General features: G+C 39.6%; 1 protein-coding gene across 2 annotated transcripts in view; it reads right to left on the bottom strand.

Moving 5' to 3' along the window:
• Positions 1-22,009, bottom strand: part of usp36 (ubiquitin specific peptidase 36) — a 44,555-nt gene extending 22,546 nt beyond the window's left edge. For both annotated transcript variants that reach the window (XM_056261937.1, XM_056261938.1), the window contains exons 1-3: positions 21,874-22,009; positions 2,873-3,134; positions 1,248-1,469 (exon numbers count right to left, since the gene is read on the bottom strand). In XM_056261937.1, coding sequence (XP_056117912.1) covers positions 1,248-1,469; positions 2,873-3,125 — 475 coding nt within the window. In that variant the 5' untranslated portion in view covers positions 3,126-3,134; positions 21,874-22,009. The remainder of the gene's footprint in view (positions 1-1,247; positions 1,470-2,872; positions 3,135-21,873) is intronic.
• Between the last annotated feature and the right edge of the window lie 838 nt (positions 22,010-22,847).

Raw genomic sequence — 22,847 nt, forward strand, 5'->3', positions numbered from 1 at the left:
AAGCGCGTCCCATTTACGACTGATTGGAATTCATTAACACACACACACATTTCGCTATCACATCTGACGTTTACGAAGTATTTGTGAATCAGGAGAAGAGTTTTCAGGAAGGTCTCTTTACACGCAAACCACTCTCATATTTACTCGTATATTTACGAATGTTTCATGAATGAGACTCATTGTACTTGAATATTTGGGCTCATAAAAATCTAATATTCGTTTATTTAAATGACGTTCAACGAGAAGGACGTTATTTTTTATGTTTTTGTCACCATTTCTGAACAAGCTTACGATTAAGCAATATACACAACAAGCTTATATTATATCTTAAAGGTTTTCTTTTAGTTGAAAACATTAAACAGTGCGTAAACAAAATATTTAAAGAACAAAAGCATTTAAGCTCGAGCAGCGCGAACGCAAAAATAAAAACGCCAATAAAGTTATGGTACAGAACGTATATAAAATAAAGATGAAAAACCGCACTCTCTAGATATATCTCAGATCTTTTTAATAATTACCATGTCCACACAGACGCGTTTCAGCCTAAGCCATCATCAGTGTGTGACAGAACAAAACGTATATATACACTCGATGGTTTCCAGTGTGTTCTTTCATGTTGAGAAAAACAATAATATGCTTGAGTGAGAAAACACGCTGACAGACGTTGAAGCGCATCTCTCAAAATCATTTTGCTACGATATGCAGAACTCAGTTTCATTAATTAATTTGATTAAAAGTAATTCCATTTTGTAATATAATTTAGTATGTTCATATATTATGTGATCAAATATACAATCAACTTAACACACTCCACAGCGCCACCCAGTGCATTTAATTATAACTGAGTTAGTGCTTGGGATTTATCATGCATTTATGGCCCAATTCGAATAGTATTCAAATTATTATTTGAAAATTTGTGCACACCCGTAGGTACTATCCGCACATTTTATAAGACAAGATATTTGTCAATGACGCTCAGGATCTGTTGCGCAGCGAATAATCCTGTCAGTCATCTCTCTTAACCATCTTCACATGATAAGGGAAATCTGACGACTAAAGCAATCCTAACCATGTCCCTCTAGGCGCTCCGTAGAATGCGCCATTCATTTTCAGTGCCTTTCCGAATTCAGGCTTCGGACACATCCCTGGCAACTACCACCCTGTCGAGCACTAATGTTCGCTACAACCACAAAGCTGATGACGTGTGCATTCTAGCGTAGATTGTGCTGAGTGAAGTGCTGTCTCACAGGATCGGCTGTGCTCCTTCGAGAGGAGGTAGTTGGCCAGCGGGGGGGTGTAGGTGAGACACTGCACGGTGGAGTTGAGGAAGCAGGTGTTGCCCAGGTTGTGGAGTCCGGCTCCAACCCGATACACTCGCTCCCACTTCATGGACAGCTTGTTCCCCAGGAAGAGCATCTTCTGAGGAGCAGGGATGCCGTCGCTCTGGCCAACGCCCAGGCTCTCGGATACTGACGGAAAAGAGGAGGCCGGTTTATTAGAGTAAAAATACCTTCACTTGCATTCTAAATCAGATGAAGATCAAATAGAAAACTATGCACATTTGGTGATATGATGTGCAGTATTAAGGTCACATTTACCATTGTTTAGTGAATTTCCAGTCATTTCAACAGTAAACCATGCTATCAGGAATTTAACATGAGGGCAAAAGACTTCCCCATGCAGATTTTGCATCGGGTTTAAGTTCGCAAACGACTTCGCTACGTTGACCAACTAAAAGCTGCTTGGATTTTAAATTAGTTCTTTGTGAGCTGTGCTTCATATATCACTACACTGTTGACAGTAGGACCTTTTTTGCCCACGAAATTTCACTGAAAATTAGCTAATTTGAACTTAAACTTACGAATAATTGAGTATGTTTAAATGTGCAGTTCAAGCTACAGAGGGTTTTTTGTAGTCAAGCTACAATCTGCATCTGTAAGTCTAAGAATACATGACAATGTGTAAATCAATATTTGAAGGGTTAAAAACCTCAGATAAAGTGCACAACTTCGAGGGCAATTTTAGTCCAATTGACGTGGTGAAGAACGCAAAATTCAATTGTTTTATCTGATTCTGTCAGTCTGATTTAGGGAAATCTGGACTATAACGATTTCAGACACACAAAAGTGAGTGTTACGTGGCATTTGAGAAAGACAAAAAAAAACTTTTATCCTGATAATTGTTTGTTTTTAACACCAAGGCTATTTTTTTGAGAGAGAGAGAAAAAAAAACATACCCGTGTTAAACTACATAGAAACTAAATATACTAGATTTAAAGGGATAGTTCACCAAAAAATTATAATTTCCCCATGATTTACTCACCATCATCAAGCCATCCTAGGTGTAAATGAAGCTAGTTATTATAGCTAATAAAGGTTTAAATATGGATATATTTCTTACACAAACACATCGCTTGAGAAGGCCTTAATTAACCCCCGGAGCCGTATGGAGCACTTTATGATGGATGGATGCACTTTTTTGGGCTTCAAATTTTGGCCTCCCATTCACTCCCATTATAAAGCTGGGAAGAGCCAGGATTATTATGTTTTTTTAAATATAACTCGAATTGTATTCGCCTGAAAGAATAAGGTCATGCACACCTAGAATGGCTTGAGGATGGGTAAATTATGGGGTAATTTTCCCTTTTGGGTGAACTATCCCTTTAAGCCCCTTTTTTGTTTAAAAAGAATTACAACTACATTTGGAATAACTAGATTAAAAACCGTTTCAAAAGTATGAACAGAATAAAATGTATCTCAGAGAAGAAATATCAGAATCCAAACAAAATATTATAAGCCTGACTAAAATCGAATTTCTTAATTGTTCATTTTAACTACAAATCACTTTTGAAATAATAAACCGGAGATCTTACTTTGCCTCTTAATCTGAGCAGGTTCAGACGGTCTCTGTGCCGCTGCCCCATCATTCTTGGGGTTCAGGATCACATATTTAGTTTTGAGGTTCTCCAGCTGGTAGCTGAAGCCTTTGCTGGCCGGCTCAAACTCGATCTTCTGCAGCAGCACTTTCTTGGCGGATGAAGCCAGCAACTTGTTGAGGTCGCCTTCATCGCTGGAGTCCTTGCGGCCCGGCTTCAGGGCCTCTTTGAGCTTGTCCACTATCGGCATTGTGCGTCACTGATGAGGAAAAACAGATTAGAAAAAATTTGAAAAACTCCCACTTTCAAACATGCATTACTTGGTTAAAAAATTCAGTATAGCAATAATAAAACCAATGATTTTCCATTCTTCAAAGCAAGTATAAAGTTCATCCAGATCAACAAATCTGATTGGAAGTCATTCCAATAGATATCACAGGTTTAGGTCAACCTTATCTGGCAAACCAAGCAAGACACATTTGGAAAAACATGAGCCTGTACGTGCGATTAAACCAGTTAAGCTATCAGTAACACAACACGTCATTTAGCCACAACTCACAAGGCTGCATTACCAGAGCTTGCGCATGCTTTGACAGCTAATAACACAAGGCTACATGAAATGCAACATCCAAACATTGTGTCTGAACAAAATCCCATAGGTGAACACTGGCCAGGATGTGGCAGGTGTCTAGTTACATAACAGCAACTGCGCTGCTACTGGGCAAAAGTGCACACCCATCAGGAGCTGCCGAGACTGAACACAAGTCGGCGCAACAGAAACAGACAGGAACGATAGTTTGCACCAATACATGAAAGAAATCAGATTCAGATCGTTTTATTTAGTGCCATGTCAGCATCCAAGGCTATTTTCATATCAAAAATTAAATTACAAAAATACAAATATCATATAAATACAATAAAAACCAAACAAACAAAAACAGCAAGTCAAATTATACAGGATTTTTTTAATTAACATAGTATACAAAAAAAATCTAAAACCTTTTCAGGTATAGGCTAATCTTACTAAATAAATCCTTAAAGGGATAGTTCACTTTGAAATTAATTTTTGATATGTTTTAGCTTACCTCACGGGCATCCAAGATGTAGGTGTCTTTGTTTCCGCAGTAGTTTCAATTTTGATATTTTTAGGTCAAACCGTTCTTGTCTGTCAGTGATATAATGCAGGTCTATGGGGTCCACCTCAAAGAGCATGCACAGAGAAGTCCAAATTAAACATGATTAAACTAACAGGATTTATATCGTTTTTACCTCTTGTAACGCACAGACCGAAGCGCCCGCGCCCTCAGATCACTTGGACGTGGCTGTGGTTACAAGAGGTAAAAACGATATAAATACTGTTCGTTTTCTCACACAAAACCGTTTCGTGTCTTAGGCCATCAATGTGTACTTACATTTACGAGTCATTAAATCATGTTTAATTTGGACTTCTCTGTGCATGCTCTTTGAGGTGGTGACCATAGACCTGCATTATATGACTGACAGACAAGAACGGTTTGACCTAAAAATATCAAAATTGAAACTTCTGCGGAAACAAAGACACCTACATCTTGGATGCCCTTGAGGTAAGCTAAAACATACCAAAAGTTAATTTCAAAGTGAACTATTCCTTTAAGTGAGGTTGCAGGAAATCTCATCAATAACGCACAAAAGCAGATTGAATGAGATACAAACATTCATTTTTAAATACATTTATCTTTATAAAACTGATCATATGGTTAAATCACTAAGTACCGGAATTAACAATGAACTATGAAGCATCAATCTGTGAAAAGGCAGAACAATGACATGCATGTTCTGAAACGGTCGCTTCACATCAGGTTTGCTGCGGGGGAACGGCTCATTACAGCAGCACTGGCCTGGACTGGGGCTGCTGCCTTCAAAGAGCCCAGATGTGGGATCATTCCCAGTGCAATGAGATACTGCTCGCTTCCAGCTAATGGACAGCCCATCTACCAGTGACTAAACACTGCAACAGCACTGCGACTCCTGACCATTACACCAACAGCGACTCCTGACATCATGTGTTAAATACACATAATAGCGTGGAGTATAGCAGCTGTAACAGCTCTCACTCTTCTGGGAAGGCTTTCCACAGGATTGTGGAGTGTTTTGTGTGAGAACCCATTCATCCAGTAGAGCGTTTGTGAGGTCAGGCACTGATGATGGAAGAGAAAGCCTGGCTCACAATCTCTGTTCCAGGTCATCCCAAATGTGTGGGATGGGGTTGAGGACTGGGATCTGTGCGGGCCAGGCGAGCTCTTCCGCACCTAAAGCCTAGTTCACACTACATGATTTTAAGCCCGATTTGCAAATCGTTGAGCTCGCCGACAGGTCAGGGTGTTATCGCGTGCAAATCGCGGGGGATTAGCGGGCGATGAACGCTCGCCAATCTGTAAGAGCCAACAACGCATCAAAGACGCTCGCAGACGCGTCGCCGAGCCCAGAAAAATATCTAGCATGCTAGATATCCAGAGCTGTCGCACGACTCAAGCTCACGTGATGTCATGAGCTACAGCCAATCAGAGCAAGGCATGGCTTGAGGTCACCGGGTAAATCTTATTTTTTCTTTTTTTGCGTTTTTTTCTCAGAGCAAATCATCGCGCAAACAGTTTGCAGCACTAGTTTCTGTCTGACGTCCAATATTCGCGCGTCGTGTTCTTCTTCGCTGGGTATTGGCGCGCGTGCTGTTTCGCGGCATTTCCGGTTCGTTTTATCGCGTGATTTTTCGTGACAAAACTTGGTCTGTAGACAAGATAGAATCGTTGGGTGACAGAGTTGTCAACTCGTGTAGTGCGTTACCTCCTGTTGCGGATCAATCACGTTGTGTCGTGTGGTGTGAACAGCTCAACAACTTGAACACTCCTGATTTCACAGAGAGCAAGTCATGTAGTGTGAACCGCACAGTTCAGCCCGACGTTTTAAAATCATGTAGTGTGAACTAGGCTTAACTCATCCAAACACGTCTTTATGGACCTCACTGCTGCACGGTCATGTGGGAACAGGAAGGGGTCGTCCCTGAACTGTTCCCACAAAGTTGGGATTGTGAAATTGTCCAAAATGTCTTGGTATGCTGAAGCATTAAGAGTTAGTTTCACTGGAACTGGCACAAAACATCAGATCTTTTACTCACATCTGACACAGATCGGGATTTGTTAGGGCTGCACGATATTGAAGAAAAATGTGATATGCGATAATTCATCAAATAATGTGATAATGCTTAAAGTGTGTGACATAAACGTAATTATCTTTAAAATATCTTTACAATTATAAACTATATATGTGTTTCACATTCTTTTTGTGACAAGAAAACATCCCTACAGCTTCTGAAAGTGAACAGTGTTTTACTGTAGCACAAGTAAGTGTTATTTTAACATCAGTGTAAACCATAGGGGTTTAGGGTTTCAGGAAGGCCTACATTAGGTTTATTTAACAACAGAAACTGAATAATCAAATGTAAAAATAAAACACTGCTTAGTTTTTTACTGTATGAATTAAATATATACTAATTCTTAATAAAGCTACAAAAGGTATTCAGCCAAGAGCAGTGAGTGATTTTCTCTTTGTCTTTTGTTCATGACCCATTATTGCAAGCCGTTGCGATATGCTTATCGCGATTTAGCCTATACATTTGCGATATTTCTATATATTGTGCAGCCCTAAGATTTGTTGCACACGTGCAAACACAAAAATACGCTCGAGATCCGATATCTGGACATCCGACCTCCGTCTAAACACGCATATCTGATTCCCCTTTGAATTCAAGCCACTACAAGGCGAGGACGACAATTCACAAAGAGCTTTTTTATGTTGTATTATGAGGCAGACGTGCCTGTGTGCTAGGGGTGGGCGATATCTCGATATTTAAAATATATCGAGATATTTTTTAAACACGATATGGATTTTGACATATCGTATATATCGATATATTGTTTATATTTAATCCTGATTTCGCCACTTTGCTTGTTTGCCTTCTCTGTGCTGTGCTCGCCCCCGCCTCCTTGCTTTTGTTCCCCCTCACCTCGCGTGTTGTCTCATTCAACAATTGTCTCATCCGCACAGTGTTGCCAACTTAGCGCCTTTGTCGCTATTTTTAGCGACTTTTCAGACCCCTTTAGCGACATTTTTTCAAAAAAGATACTAGCGACAATTTTAGCGACTTTTTGGACAAACCTCAGTAACCTCAAAATGTTATCAGTACTGTCCTGCGAGCGCGAGGTCTTGCTTTCTCCCTGTCGTCACTCTCTCTAGCTGCGTCTCCCCTGTTCAGTGAATGGCTGAGAGGAGCGCACGGCCGCTGACAGACGCGAATGAGCAGTGTTTTTCCACGGACTTATCACTTATCTGCTTCTCTTTTAGTTTGACCATTTAAATTTAATTTCTTTTATTGTGCTTATTACTTGTAACACTATCACAGAGCTTAGTTCATCCGGTTCCCTAACTCTCTCAATTCAGATAATGTTCCACATAGGCCTATACAAAATGTAATCATTCACTATATTATAGCTACTCGTTCAATTGTCTGACAACAACAAAAATGGGAAATGAGAACAGCTTTATTTGACATTCGGCTATATTATATTGAATAGAGCATTAATTTTAGAGAGGAAACGCACTAGGCTGACAGAACGCAAGTACGGCGCGATGACGTCATTAATATGCTAATTGACGTATGACGTCATCTAGCGACATTTAGCGACTTTTAGGGAAGGCCTTAGCTACTTTCCTTTGAAAATAGTTGGCAACACTGCATCCGCAACCAGCCCGGAGGCTACAGAACTCCGAGTGTGTCTGCGCGCGAGCGACAGAGCACGAGAGAAACCGAGTGTGAGCATTAATTGCATTAGTAAATTGGTAGCCTACATACTACAATATATAATTACTATATAAGAGGCATGGAAGTTCGATTAATGGACTCCAGTAATCAGAAGGCTACTACAAACGTCTTGTATATTGCAGGGCTCAAATTTCGGCGCGGGTATTGCGCATAATTCTAATCATTCCCGCAGGTCTCCCATTTATAATGCGGGAAATTCCCGCAATCGTAATCCACACAGATTATAAAATCAAATCATTCTTTTAACAACTATCTGCCAGACGCAATTTCACAAACAGCGTGAGTGTTCAGCGGTGCCGCTTCTTTCTCGTCTCTCATAATGTGTTGTGCAAGGCAAGCATCAAGAGCTGCGGCGATAAAACACACTCGCGTTTAGGAGTCGGGACATGATGGATATTCACTCGCACAATCGGGCCAGCAGTGCATCGTGACTGAAGTTTACCATTTGCACGTCTTTTTAAGTCTTACCAGTTTAAACATTCAAGCGATTTTAAACTAATCTCGCGCGCTCTCTGAGAGATTATTTTCTATGCGCACATTCATAGAAAATCCGCCTTAAGAACAGCTGGCCAGTAACAAAAGTTATTTTTCGCGGATTATATTGCTTTAACACGCAAAATTGTCAATTTCGGTCGTCGTGAGTATACTCTAAACATAGTCGGTTTTGTCTTTAATAAGCATAAAACGCATGCCAGTATAATGAACACAGGATCCGTGCACTAAGTTACCTCTTAAAGTGACGGCAGCCATATGTGTCATTCATTTCGTTGTCAATACAACAAAAGATAGCTTTAAGTTAAAGGAATCAGGATTAATAACCTATGTATTTAATTTATTCAGGACTAAAATACTACTCAGTGTTATTTTCCATTTGATTAATTTATTCAGTTTCTGTATATGAATCACGTGATTAATAATGATGACAAAATTCAGGCCCTGTGTTTAATTTTTCTCATTTGGTTACATTCTGTTATGGAAAATTAATTTTCTATTGATTGTAGGCCTATATTTTGAGTTGTATTCACATCCATTTTCCTGTAAAGATATCGAGATATATATCGAATATCGAGATATAGCAAAATATATCGAGATATATTTTTTGCTCCATATCGCCCAGCCCTACTGTGTGCGCTCGCTCACAGCTTTATATTGAGGTGGGAACTTTATATTTGTCTTTGTAAAGAAAAGGAGTTGCGCAAACACCTAAACATTCAGGAGCAGGTTTTAACCTCTGCCCGTGACTTTTAGAAATAAAACAGCTTCACTACTGAAAGCTACATTATATTTCTCAGCAATTTAACATGTGTGTCCCAATACTTTTGTCCATATAGGCCTGGTTTCACAGACAGGGCTTAGATTAAACCAGGATTAGGCCTTAGTTCAGTTGGGGCATTTAAGTGGCTTTTAAAAATATGCCTTAGTAAAAAAAATGTTGATGTGCAGCTTGAGACAAAACAATGGCACTGACATTTTAAGAAATCTCAGTGCAAGTGGCTTTCAGATAAAACAGCTTAAAGTCCCTGTAAAGTAAAAATTAAGTATGTGTTCTGAGTTTGTCACACCACAGAAAAATGTGTTATTAGCCACCCAGACAAATTTGAATGATAAAAAAAGCCGGCAAGTACATAAAATAAGCTATCAAAATCTTGAAAAAATGAGCAGTATTCTCTGCTCTCAAACGCTGGGGGCGTGTCCGCTGGCTGCGCTGAAACCACGCCCCCTCGCGGGAAAGCAGCCGACGGTGATATTTGTGATACTGCTTTCGGGACGGGGAGATGAAGGCCGAGGCGGGAGATAGTCGGTTCGGCCCCATTCACCAGTAACAGCGGATTATCAGTGAATCCCAGTTGTCTCCGACGAAAGTTTATAAAACTATCCCGTGTAAAATGATTGCTACAGAGGCGGGTGTTGGCGGTGATCCTCAGCTCTCCATCAAGGTTGGCTCTTCACAAAATTAATCCACCTCTTCTTGACTTGATGTGATCGTTTTTAGGAAATTTAAATAAAGACACCGATCTGTTTTGTACATGATCGCATCCAGGTAGTAGCCTACGCATTTCCGTGTCGAAGGCATAACTAGCTAGCAAACTGTAGGCTGTAGTACTAACTAGTAATACTGACAGTAAGTCGCGATTGAGTGGCCTCAGTGCGTCATCAAGTAGGGGCGTGTCCAGGAGCTCAGGGGCTCCAGTGCGTCATCAAGTAGGGGCGTGTCCAGGAGCTCAGGGGCTCCAGTGCGTCATCAAGTAGGGGCGTGTCCAGGAGCTCAGGGGCTCCAGTGCGTCATCAAGTAGGGGCGTGTCCAGGAGCTCAGGGGCTCCAGTGCGTCATCAAGTAGGGGCGTGTCCAGGAGCTCAGGGGCTCCAGTGCGTCATCAAGTAGGGGCGTGTCCAGGAGCTCAGGGGCTCCAGTGCGTCATCAAGTAGGGGCGTGTCCAGGAGCTCAGGGGCTCCAGTGCGTCATCAAGTAGGGGCGTGTCCAGGAGCTCAGGGGCTCCAGTGCGTCATCAAGTAGGGGCGTGTCCAGGAGCTCAGGGGCTCCAGTGCGTCATCAAGTAGGGGCGTGTCCAGGAGCTCAGGGGCTCCAGTGCGTCATCAAGTAGGGGCGTGTCCAGGAGCTCAGGGGCTCCAGTGCGTCATCAAGTAGGGGCGTGTCCAGGAGCTCAGGGGCTCCAGTGCGTCATCAAGTAGGGGCGTGTCCAGGAGCTCAGGGGCTCCAGTGCGTCATCGAGCCCCGTTTTAGCCCCGCCCAAAAAATCCGGAAAATAGCAATGGTGAAAAACTGTTTAACGGTCTAACTCCACAATTCAGTAATTCACAGTTCACAGTCTTTGTAATATGTTTTAGCAATACATTTCTAACATTTATAATGGGTTTAGAATTTTTTTTTAGAATTGCCTTTACAGGGACTTTAAACATGCAGTTTAGCCTGGGACTAGCTAAAGCCTCGTCTGAGAAACCGGGAGTGCGTGTGTGTTTACGGAAACAATTTACAATGAGGTTCCAATTGTTGACAAGGAAAGTAGGCTATTTTAGTTAACATGAACAAATTAAAATTATATTCTTAAGCACTTATTAATCTCAGTAAAAGTAAATGTACCAATATGTTATTAAAAATCAAACGTTGCTAGTATTATTTAATGGAGCTAAAATGAACTAAAAATGAACAGTTGTATTTTTATAAACCCAAGTTAACGAAAACTAATAAATACTGTAACAAAAATATTGTTAGTTAATGTTAATTTATGCATTAAATAACAAAAAAATTCAGCCTTGCTGTAAAAGTTGTTACCGTTTTTACATAAAAAAAAAAATTGGATTACACAGAAAGGCATTAAAAGACAATGACGTAACGCATTTAAATGGTCAAACAGTAAGATCAGATCCCAGGCTATCTATCTATCTATCTACATATTTAATTATATATATATATACACTCACCGGCCACTTTATTAGGTACCCCATGCTAGTAACGGGTTGGACCCCCTTTTGCCTTCAGAACTGCCTCAATTCTTCGTGGCATAGATTCAACAAGGTGCTGGAAGCATTCCTCAGGGAGTTTGGTCCATATTGACATGATGGCATCACACAGTTGCCGCAGATTTGTCGGCTGCACATCCATGATGCGAATCTCCCGTTCCACCACATCCCAAAGATGCTCTATTGGGTTGAGATCTGGTGACTGTGGAGGCCATTTTAGTACAGTGAACTCATTGTCATGTTCAAGAAACCAATTTGAAATGATTAGAGCTTTGTGACATGGTGGAAGTAGCCATCAGAGGATGGGTACATGGTGGCCATAAAGGGATGGACATGGTCAGAAACAATGCTCAGGTAGGCCGTGGCATTTAAACGATGCCCAATTGGCACTAAGGGGCCTAAAGTGTGCCAGGAAAACATCCCCCACACCATTACACCACCACCACCAGCCTGCACAGTGGTAACAAGGCATGATGGTTCCATGTTCTCATTCTGTTTACGCCAAATTCTGACTCTAACATCTGAATGTCTCAACAGAAATCGAGACTCATCAGACCAGGCAACATTTTTCCAGTCTTCAACTGTTCAATTTTGGTGAGCTCTTGCAAATTGTAGCCTCTTTTTCCTATTTGTAGTGGAGATGAGTGGTACCCGGTGGAGTCTTCTGCTGTTGTAGCCCATCCGCCTCAAGGTTGTGCGTGTTGTGGCTTCACAAATGCTTTGCTGCATACCTCGGTTGTAACGAGTGGTTATTTCAGTCACTGTTGCCCTTCTATCAGCTCGAACCAGTCTGGCCATTCTCCTCTGACCTCTGGCATCAACAAGGCATTTCCGCCCACAGAACTGCCGCTCACTGGATGTTTTTTTCTTTTTCGGACCATTCTCTGTAAACCCTAGAGATGGTTGTGCGTGAAAATCCCAGTAGATTAGCAGTTTCTGAAATACTCAGACCAGCCCTTCTGGTACCAACAATCATGCCACGTTCAAAGTCACTCAAATCACCTTTCTTCCCCATACTGATGCTCGGTTTGAACTGCAGGAGATTGTCTTGACCATGTCTACATGCCTAAATGCACTGAGTTGCCGCCATGTGATTGGCTGCTTAGAAATTAAGTGTTAACGAGCAGTTGGACAGGTGTACCTAATAAAGTGGCCGGTGAGTGTATATATACACACACAGGGTTTTTACCTGCATAGAGAATTACTCTGTCAAATTTTACGCCGCCTCAGAATCATTCTTTTCAAAATTCACTATGTATATTCAAAAAATATTTTAAACAATCTCATAATCTCATTTAATACAGTTGCATCTGTTCAATGTAAATTATTTAATTTGACTGGTAACAGCCTAGTGTCTTTGATCAAATTTAAAATTAAGAATTTGAAATGAAAGATGGAGCATACATAAAATAGAATTAGGGGAAAAAAATTTCCTTTATAAAAGGTAAAAAAGAAATATTCTGATAAGAGTATTTTCGAACAGTGATGTAACAAAACATTGACAATTTAAGTTTGAAGGGAGTAAAGCCTCTGTTTAGGCTATTGAGGAAATGTAATTTTACCAAAAGAAGAACTTTATTTTAAATAAATGTTAATTTTAAATCAGCCTCCTTACCATATCATCATGCTTAACACTGAGAATTTGAATAATTGTAATGTGATGATCAGATGCAGATATCTAAATCAAAGATATCAAAGGTTCAGGCAGATGGATTATTTATTTTTAACAGTGGATTCGGGTGACTCAGTGCACCAGATTAATGAATTTATCTTTAAAATGTACAAAATTTGGGAATTTTGTGGGAAACGCAGTATATGATGGTCTACGAAAAATATAAATTGAATTGTCTTATTATTAAAATGCATTATCAGGATTTTGTATACACTCATCTAAAGGATTATTAGGAACACCTGTTCAATTTCTCATTAATGCAATTGTCTAATCAACCAATCACATGGCAGTTGCTTCAATGCATTTAGGGGTGTGGTCCTGGTCAAGACAATCTCCTGAACTCCAAACTGAATGTCAGAATGGGAAAGAAAGGTGATTTAAGCAATTTTGAGCGTGGCATGGTTGTTGGTGCCAGACGGGCCGGTCTGAGTATTTCACAATCTGCTCAGTTACTGGGATTTTCACGCACAACCATTTCTAGGGTTTACAAAGAATGGTGTGAAAAGGGAAAAACATCCAGTATGCGGCAGTCCTGTGGGCGAAAATGCCTTGTTGATGCTAGAGGTCAGAGGAGAATGGGCCGACTGATTCAAGCTGATAGAAGAGCAACTTTGACTGAAATTACCACTCGTTACAACCGAGGTATGCAGCAAAGCATTTGTGAAGCCACAACACGCACAACCTTGAGGCGGATGGGCTACAACAGCAGAAGACCCCACCGGGTACCACTCATCTCCACTACAAATAGGAAAAAGAGGCTACAATTTGCAAGAGCTCACCAAAATTGGACAGGAAGACTGGAAAGATGTTGCCTGGTCTGATGAGTCTCGATTTCTGTTGAGACATTCAGATGGTAGAGTCAGAATTTGGCGTAAACAGAATGAGAACATGGATCCATCATGCCTTGTTACCACTGTGCAGGCTGGTGGTGGTGGTGTAATGGTGTGGGGGATGTTTTCTTGGCACACTTTACACCCCTTAGTGCCAATTGGGCATCGTTTAAATGGCACGGCCTACCTGAGCATTGTTTCTGACCATGTCCATCCCTTTTTGGCCACCATGTACCCATCCTCTGATGGCTACTTCCAGCAGGATAATGCACCATTGCACAAAGCTCGAATCATTTCAAATTGGTTTCTTGAACATGACAATGAGTTCACTGTACTAAAATGGCCCCCACAGTCACCAGATCTCAACCCAATAGAGCATCTTTGGGATGTGGTGGAATGGGAGCTTCGTGCCCTGGATGTGCATCCCACAAATCTCCATCAACTGCAAGATGCTATCCTATCAATATGGGCCAACATTTCTAAAGAATGCTTTCAGCACCTTGTTGAATCAATGCCATGTAGAATTAAGGCAGTTCTGAAGGCGAAAGAGGGTCAAACACAGTATTAGTATGGTGTTCCTAATAATCCTTTAGGTGAGTGTATAGAGTTATATTACTACCCAGTACTTAAATGTATAGCTACACTGTAACAAGGACATCTTGAAATTAGGGCTGCAACGATTAGTCGACATTGTCGACAACGTCGACAATAAAAATTTGTCGACAAATATCTTTGTTGTCGAGTAGTCGTCTGATCTCACGTGACCTAATGTAAGGGCCTGCAATATCGCGATTTGACCGCTACGGCGCTGTAGCGCTAGTGTAGTGCAGCCCTTACAAATGCTATTGCGGTAGAAGAAAACACAGCGCGAATTATGACAGGGCAAACGAATCCGAACTAGCAAGGTTTGGGAAAGTTTCACAAAACTTAAAATCAAGAATGCTGTCGTGTGCAATACATGCAAGGCGGAACTTGCTTTTCACAGGAGCACAACATGCATGTGTGCAAGAGGAAACATCCCGGCACAAGAGGAGCCGGTGAGAGGAGAGTGTTCTCCAGCTGAGCTTACTAACCAGCGGTAAATCTCTTTATAAGAGAATGCAATACTACTAATAATAGTAATAATATTATCAATAGTAATATAATTACAGTAATGTGATGACTTATTTATTCTATTGCACAGAATAAAGCTTGATCGAGCTTAGGAGTCAGGGCTGTTTTTATTATTGTAACATTAGGTATTATTATAGTCTTATCACTTGCCTGTATTTTGTTCAATAATCATGAAGACTTACAAAACGAGATGTTATATCCTTCCTATGATATAGGAAGAATATCATGGCAGTTACTTTTTCATACTGTAAATTAAAAGGTGAATGAGAACGTCTCTGTCAGCTCAATTGTCATGTAAAAAAATATTGTAATTTTATACTTATAATTGTTTGCAGATTAATGTTTTACCATTCTTTGTGTCCTGAAGTAAATGTCCCTTTTTCTGTTTCAGTTCTAAGAAAAGCAGTGGGCCTATTAAACAATGCTTAGAGAGCATTTGTGTGTGATTTGAGTTGGACCGAAATCTGAAAACTTAAAGAGAATGACCTGTTTAGTTGGCTCAAAGTTCATTAAAACAACTATTTCAAAAGCTGAAGTGATTTCCTATTTTTATATTATAGTTAGAATATGTATAACTCAATGTTTTAACTAATTAGAAAAGCTGAATAATCGTTCCAAACTTACTGATTTGTCTGCGAAATAATCGACGATTAGTCGATTAATCGTTCTAATAATCGTTAGATTAATCGATTATCAAAATAATCGTTTGTTGCAGCCCTACTTGAAATACAAGTGAAACCCATATAAATCACAAAGCATCTCTTTTATCCGGCTTTCAGCAGTTATGCAGACAAAGCCTGAATAGATGCACAGAATGTGTGTATATTATATGCAGTTTTGGTGCATTCGGGACACAGATGAGCAGTAAAGGCTGAGGCATGGTCTTACTCATCAGGTCCGGTGCTGACGTGCAGAGCAGAGCCGCACATGCATCACAGCACAAGGGCAGGCTGACCTTCACGTGCACTCGTCCTGCACGAGCTGAAACACTGACGCGCCCGTGTGCATCGACACACACACACACACACGCTCTCACGCTAATGGCCGCTTCACATATTCATCAGCAGATCTCAGAGGATGAATATAGATTATATTAATATTACCCCAATTTAATCAGTTTGTGCTCATGTAATTTCTCTGTGGAATTGAGTTTCCTTATCAAGTTTTAACACTAGATTGATTTAATTATTGACAAAATAGAATATAACTCTATAAAGGAAGTCTAACATATATGTCATAAATCGGTGCTTGGGCCCTAAAAAGTGTCATATTTAGATACTATTATTAATATAACCTGTCCTTTCCAGCAGTAGAGAGTCGGCCACAATCTACACGCAATAAAGAGCTCGATCACTGACCAACAATAGGAGGCATTAGCAAGTTTAGATTCCTATGAACTGTAAATAAATACAGCCTAAAATTATTATTATTATTTTTTAGTAGGCTACATATCCACCTCATCCAGCGCTCTTTGTTTTCGGTCTCATATAGGATCCCGTTACTATTACGGTCTGAGAAACCAGCCGCTGAAACTGAACTGTGTAAATGAAACTGAAATGAAATGCTTTTTGCCCAATTACATCAAAGGAGTGATTAATTCAGCTCTGGTTCGTCACGATGGCAAACGTTCAGCTTGATTGCTGAAATACTGTCAAGAAAGACAATTCTCAGGTAGTTATAAAGTCTCCATCACCAGACAAGTATTTATCAGTAATATTTCACTAAGGGTTGAGCACCAGCTAACGACGCCCCACTTTAAACTCCTTTCATTGATTTTCTACTGGAAACAAAAACTCAATTGACCCTTCACAAAAATGGGCCCCCCCTTAGTTACTGTTGCTACGTCCGACAAGCCATGGCGCTCCCAAGCCACACATCATGTTAAAAATACACTGACGACCAGGGATGGGAATTGATAAGATTTTATCAATATCAATGCCACTAACGATTCTGCTTGTCGATCCGATTTTTTAACGATTCTCTTATCGATTCCTGACAGCACTGTGTGGGGAAAAAGTAGTCATGCTTTTTCGGGGGGGAAAAAAAACAAGTGGTTTTATGTGTTTTAAAGCTTACACTTGAGTAAGCAAACTTTACTTTTTATGTAATTTATGTAATAAATGGAACCTTATTATAAACTGCTACCGATTAGTTACCGATTAAAGGTCCCGTGAGTTCAGTGTTGGAAAGATCAGTTGTTTTAACTATTCATTAAAACGAATCGGTTCAAATGAGTCATTAGTTCGCGAATTGAACGTGTCATTAACGGACGTGTGCCGGCGCGTTGGGACATCCCACAAGGTGTCATCACAGAAAACATTTCATCACTGGATAGTTTTTTCATTTATTTAAAGTGTGGTTTATGTCAGCTGAATGTGCGGAACGCTTTTCAGAGAAGAGAAGGCAACGTATTTTAGCACAATTCACACCCAGCGGTAGCCTAATTCAGGAAAAACAAATCTCCGAATGCTCCACATGAAACTTACCATTGTGTCGTTTATTTTGATTAATATGTGCGAGGGAGAGAGAGCAAGACAGCGCTTAGTTTTGAGACGGTGAAGCCTACTTGCTCCGAAAAGAGAGAGAGTGCGCGCGAGCGACGGGGGGGGGTCTCTCTCTCTCTAGCTTTAAAATGTTAATTTCTAATAATTTCAAACAATATACAGTTTTGTGTCTCTTTAATGCGGCGTACAGATCGCTGTAGCGCTTCAGTTCAAGCGGCACGTGAACCGATGCTCGTCACTACTAGTTATAGCACGAAACAAACATGAACGAACACCTGAAGGTATGTTGTTTTATCCGTGGAAAGATGTCAAACACAATTTTTCAAGTTTAAGTCCACCATCGCTAATCTACTACCACTCTTCGGTCTGGTTTGTGTGTCGGACAAAATGGCGGATTCTGCGTTTTGATTGGTTAGATCGCCTGTCAATCACAGGTCAGTTTAGCCACCATTGTCATGAACACGATAAATTAAGAAACCACGGCTCCAACAGTAAAACGACACACAAAAGAACAAACTATAGGCTCGAGCGATTAGCATTGGACTCTCAAAGCAACATACCATTAAAGCCCCTTTCACACTGAGATTACAGAAAATACGCTGATAATTTGGGATAGTTTGATTTTGGTTTATTCACATTCAGTGATTTTCTGGAATCTGTGCGTGCGTTCACACACATCCCGTAAAGACACGTGACTTCAGGAAGTGACGTGTAGTGAACGCATAGTAATTGCGTCATTGCGACGACAACACACCCCTTACGGCACTGATCCTGCAGGGTTTTTTCTGGCAAAAAAAAACGTTCCAGGACTGATCCCGGCAATGTTACCAGGTCCCCATCAATCCCGGGATGTGTTTGCGTTCACACAGAAGGCACTCTAGCAATTATATGGCAACTTTCTGGGATCAACGCTCTGTGTGAAAGGGGCTTGAGAAAGTCTACAGTACATGGAAAGACAAAGTTATGAAATGTAAAAAAAATGCTGCGTTTTACCAACTTATATTGTATTCCTCAACATTATTGACATATACATCATTAGAGATTTATATCAAAATAAATCATTCATTTACTCCATACATCAATGGTACAGTATCTGGTTACACTATTTTAAGTTGTCCTTGTTATATATGTTACATGTACCAGGGCTCGACATAAGCAATGGCCCGATGGCCCGGGGCCAGTAAAAGAGTATGTCGGGCTAGTTGATTGGCCAGTCACTGGCCCGCGAATGGCCATCAGCAAAACAAACATCAAACATACAGTGGCGCGAAGAGTGTCAATGTTACTTCAGGTAATAACGTGTTAAAATGTCAAAGAACTACGAGGCTGATACGAGAAAGAGGACATTCCTATAGGGCTGGGCGGTAAATTGAGTTTGTACAATATATCGATTTTTTTTTAAACGATATGGAATGAGGCAATACTGTTTATATCGATACAGTAGTTTGATACGAGCACATCTGAAAAATAGCGGAGTACGCAGTGTGAGCTCCTGCAGTGAAACAACATAGTACAATTTGTCCTAAACATGACACAAGCTTATATTAAGCACTTCAAAATAACTGGTAAGATATAGTTAACAAGTTTAAAGCAGCTTGCCCTGTCAGATGCTCTGACAGATACTGTTGCTGACTGACAGATAAATACTTGCGCTGTTTAATGCGTTTGAGATGTGGTGCTTTCCTCAGTGCTTAACTTACATTTTTAGAGGTATATTCTCCATCTATAAATGTTAGAAAGTCAAACAAATATGTCCATTTCACTGTCAGGAGAGGACGAGCTTCTGCAAGTGAATCTCCGCTAATATTCAAGCTTCCGTGAATGAGCGCCGCCGCGAGCACGCGCGCCAAACAGACGAGCACAATAGAAGAGTAGCGCAATAATTCTGACTAAAAGATACATATTGCTAAAATATTTGTTGTTGGAGACAATAAATGTGCCATATGTGGAATTTTAAACCATACAAGTAGGCCTATGTTTTTATGAAAGTGAGCATTATAACGGGGTAATCAAATGCAGGCTAATATAATTAGTTGTGCTTTTGTTTTTATTTTATTTTTAGTTTAGCCTTAGTCATTTTAAAAACAAAAGCATTATTTTTGTTTTTAGATTGTAATGTTAGAATGTAATGTGATTTTAACCACCTTTTTGCACGTAATATATTGCATAGCCTACATTACATTCACTATATTTGTTTCCATATCCTTCAATATCAACATGGTTTGGATATCATTAAGCAGGATGTGAAATATTTTTTTTTAAATAAATACAGATTTTCTTTATCCAAATAGAAAAACGTAGAAAGTACAGAGATATATATTGTATATCGCCATTTAACCAAAAAATACCGAGATATGATTTTTTGGCCATATCGCCCAGTCCTAATTCCTAGTGTCATGGAAAACGCAGTACACCTGGGTGGAGAAAGGCGATGAGGGCATGTACTGTTTTGTTTGCCGGAAATTTACAATAAAAGCCGACCAAAATGCAAAATGCATAACCGGCCTGCCGAGTGCCGACGGGCTATCTAAAAATAGTGTAATCAAATTCCCCCCTAAACTTCTGCCTAGCCCCCCTAAAAATGTGTGATTAAGTGTAAGCTACACAAATTTGTGTTCGCTTCAGTCTTGTTATAATCAGATTCAGCGTGTTCTTCATTTTTTCTTCATTGACAGTTTTTTAGGTCATAAATGTTAAACGTATGACAAAAATAATCAGGCAAACTAATATACTTTTGTCTAATTTCGCCATTTTGAAGTGAAAATATAGCCTATGTAACTCATCACTCATGTCATGTAATAATTAGTTTACTGTCATTGTGAGGGGCCAAGAAAAATTAATCCTAATGTATACAATAAATACAGTTTAATGGAAAAGTGCTTTTCATTCTATTTCTTTCAGGGCCAGTAAAAATATAGAAGGGGCCAGTAAAACTCTGATCTACTGGCCCTGGGGGCCAGTGGGGATTTTTTTTTTATGTTGAGCCCTGCATGTACTTACCATAGTTATAACAGTAAATTATGCATAATTATATGCAACTAACCCTCAACCAAACCCTAATCCTATACATGAAGATTATTATTATAACTCAGTATTTAAATATATAATTACACTGTAACAATCACACCTTAATAAAGTAAAACCCACTATTTTAAGGTGTCGTTGTTGCAGTGTAACTGAACATTAAAGTTCTGTATTAGTAATATTAATAAACATCATACTTACTATAGGGTTAGTATGGAAGCTTGTTACTTACCGCCAGAATAAAACATTTAAAAAAATAATGGAGACTTTGTATCTCACAATTCTGACTACTTTTCTCGATATAAAGATAAAGATATAGTCGCAATTGCAAGTTATAAAGTGCAATCCTGAGGAAAACAAGACTGACTTTTTTTTAAGTTTATAACTCGCAATTGTGAATTTATAATCACGCAATTCTGACTGTTTTATTGTAATTGCGAGTTTATATATGGTTTATATCAGATAATTCTGAGGGGGAAAAAAGGCAGAATGGTGAGACAAAAAGTCACTGTACCGTTTTGATTTTGTATTCAAGCTTCCATATGTTAGTTACACATAAGTATGCATAATTTAGTGCAGTAAGTACATGTAACAAGAACGCATAAAGCCTTGCCCAGTATCTCGCTGAGGTAAAGTCTAAAGTGTAGCCTATATCCGGCTAAAAGCACGTGTCCAATGAGGACTCATGTGGCCTTTAACTAGTACATACTAATCCCTACTAGTCTTTCTAAACCACTCCATGTGTCTAACTGTAATGTTTTAATCTTCTTTCAGACAGTTAGTTTATTAAAATACACTTAATATTTCTCTATTCGGTTTATGAACTCGTGAAACGCGTAATGCTGCGTCTCAATGCGTGGCTAGACAGCAGTTTTGGCCATTACAACACGTGCAGCTGAGCTCTAGTAGACAGCAGATACATGTTTTGTGACACAGCCTAGAAATGTATCATCTAACGTTATCATTTCGCCGCACACGTTCGTGACAGTGTTTCATGTCGCTGACGTTTATTAGCGATTATTATGATGCAGTCAATAGGGATTCGGTCCACAGAAACATGTGATGATCAAGGACACCGTGATGACGGGCTTATGAACCAACTCTACTTACCAGCTCGGGTTGTTTACCACAAGACTACGCTATTAATGTCAACGTGGAGAATGTGTTTAGCGCGGGTCGCGTCAAACACGCGCCGCAGTCGCTATTACTTAAAGCTGCTAGTCACAGAAGCTAGCGAGCTAGTTTAGCATCTGCTTTAGCGTAAACAGTGCGGTTTTCTTCGACGTTTCGGCACATTTGTGTGTTTAACGCTGGGAAAATGTAGCGACAACAATCGCGGGCGGTTTACTGCCGATATAAACCGCTTTACTTCCTGACCCGAACCGCCTCACAAAGCGAACGTGGCGTTCAAACTGCTGCAATGTGCTGCTTCTAACCCTCACATAGGCGTTTTCTCAGGAACCAACAGTCATTGGTATATCATTCGTCACCAAACGCATGCGAATAACATCAGATACGTACCCATCCGTGAACGATCGCGAATCGTCTGATCTGTTTTGATGTTTAGACTGTATTCCGCTACGAAGCCTTCATTTTGTTAGGTTCTCTCCCCCATGCTGCATTATGAAAGGGCGTGTGCAGGCGTGATTGACGTGAGGGAGAGGCCAATCGGGTTTGAGAACGACCGTGACGACACTCTTCATTCATCGCGACAGTGTCCAATCAGAGCGCGTAAATCGATTGCTGTCTAACTTTTAACATGGATCCTTTCAATTCAGGAATTGCTCTCCTCGGACGGACGGAAGGTTGCCTTCTGTCACTGTGTGTTGCCAGGGATTTTTAAACTGGAGTCTACATAGCGGGCGCTAAAAAAAAAGAAAAGAAAGAAAGAAAGAGAGCTAAGGCTGACCATGTTATTATAAATTAAATTAATTATAATAAATTAAATTACATTTTTTATATTAAATTAAATATTAATATTAAATTCATTCATTCAACATAAAAGTTTGTGTTTATATAATATATGTGCTTGTATGTGTGTGTGTGTGTGTGTGTGTGTATATATATATATATATATATATATACCGGTATATATATATATATATATATATATATATATAATGAATTTAATAATAATATTTAATATAATGAATTTATATATTGTAATGTAATATCATGGATTTATATATTATATATTAATTTTGTATATATATAATTACCATTTAAATATCTATTTAATACAAGCCACAAATTGAATAAGATTAAAATATTATTACATTTAAAAAAATCTGGACGTTTTACTTAGTACGTTGTATATTGTACATCTAATTTGTAATTTTTTCTACTGACTATGGTATGTAGATGTATAAATCCGAAAAGAAACATTTTATTCTAAATTTGTGCCCTTTTTTATAATATATTTAGGCTATATATGTATAATATGTATTTTAAAAATTCTTTATAATTAGAAGTTGCCTTTATAGTTTCATCGTTTA

This window comes from Rhinichthys klamathensis, unplaced genomic scaffold, assembly GCF_029890125.1.
Source record: "Rhinichthys klamathensis goyatoka isolate OS25496 unplaced genomic scaffold, OSU_Roscu_1.1 h1tg000189l_1, whole genome shotgun sequence".
NCBI lineage: Eukaryota > Metazoa > Chordata > Actinopteri > Cypriniformes > Leuciscidae > Rhinichthys > Rhinichthys klamathensis.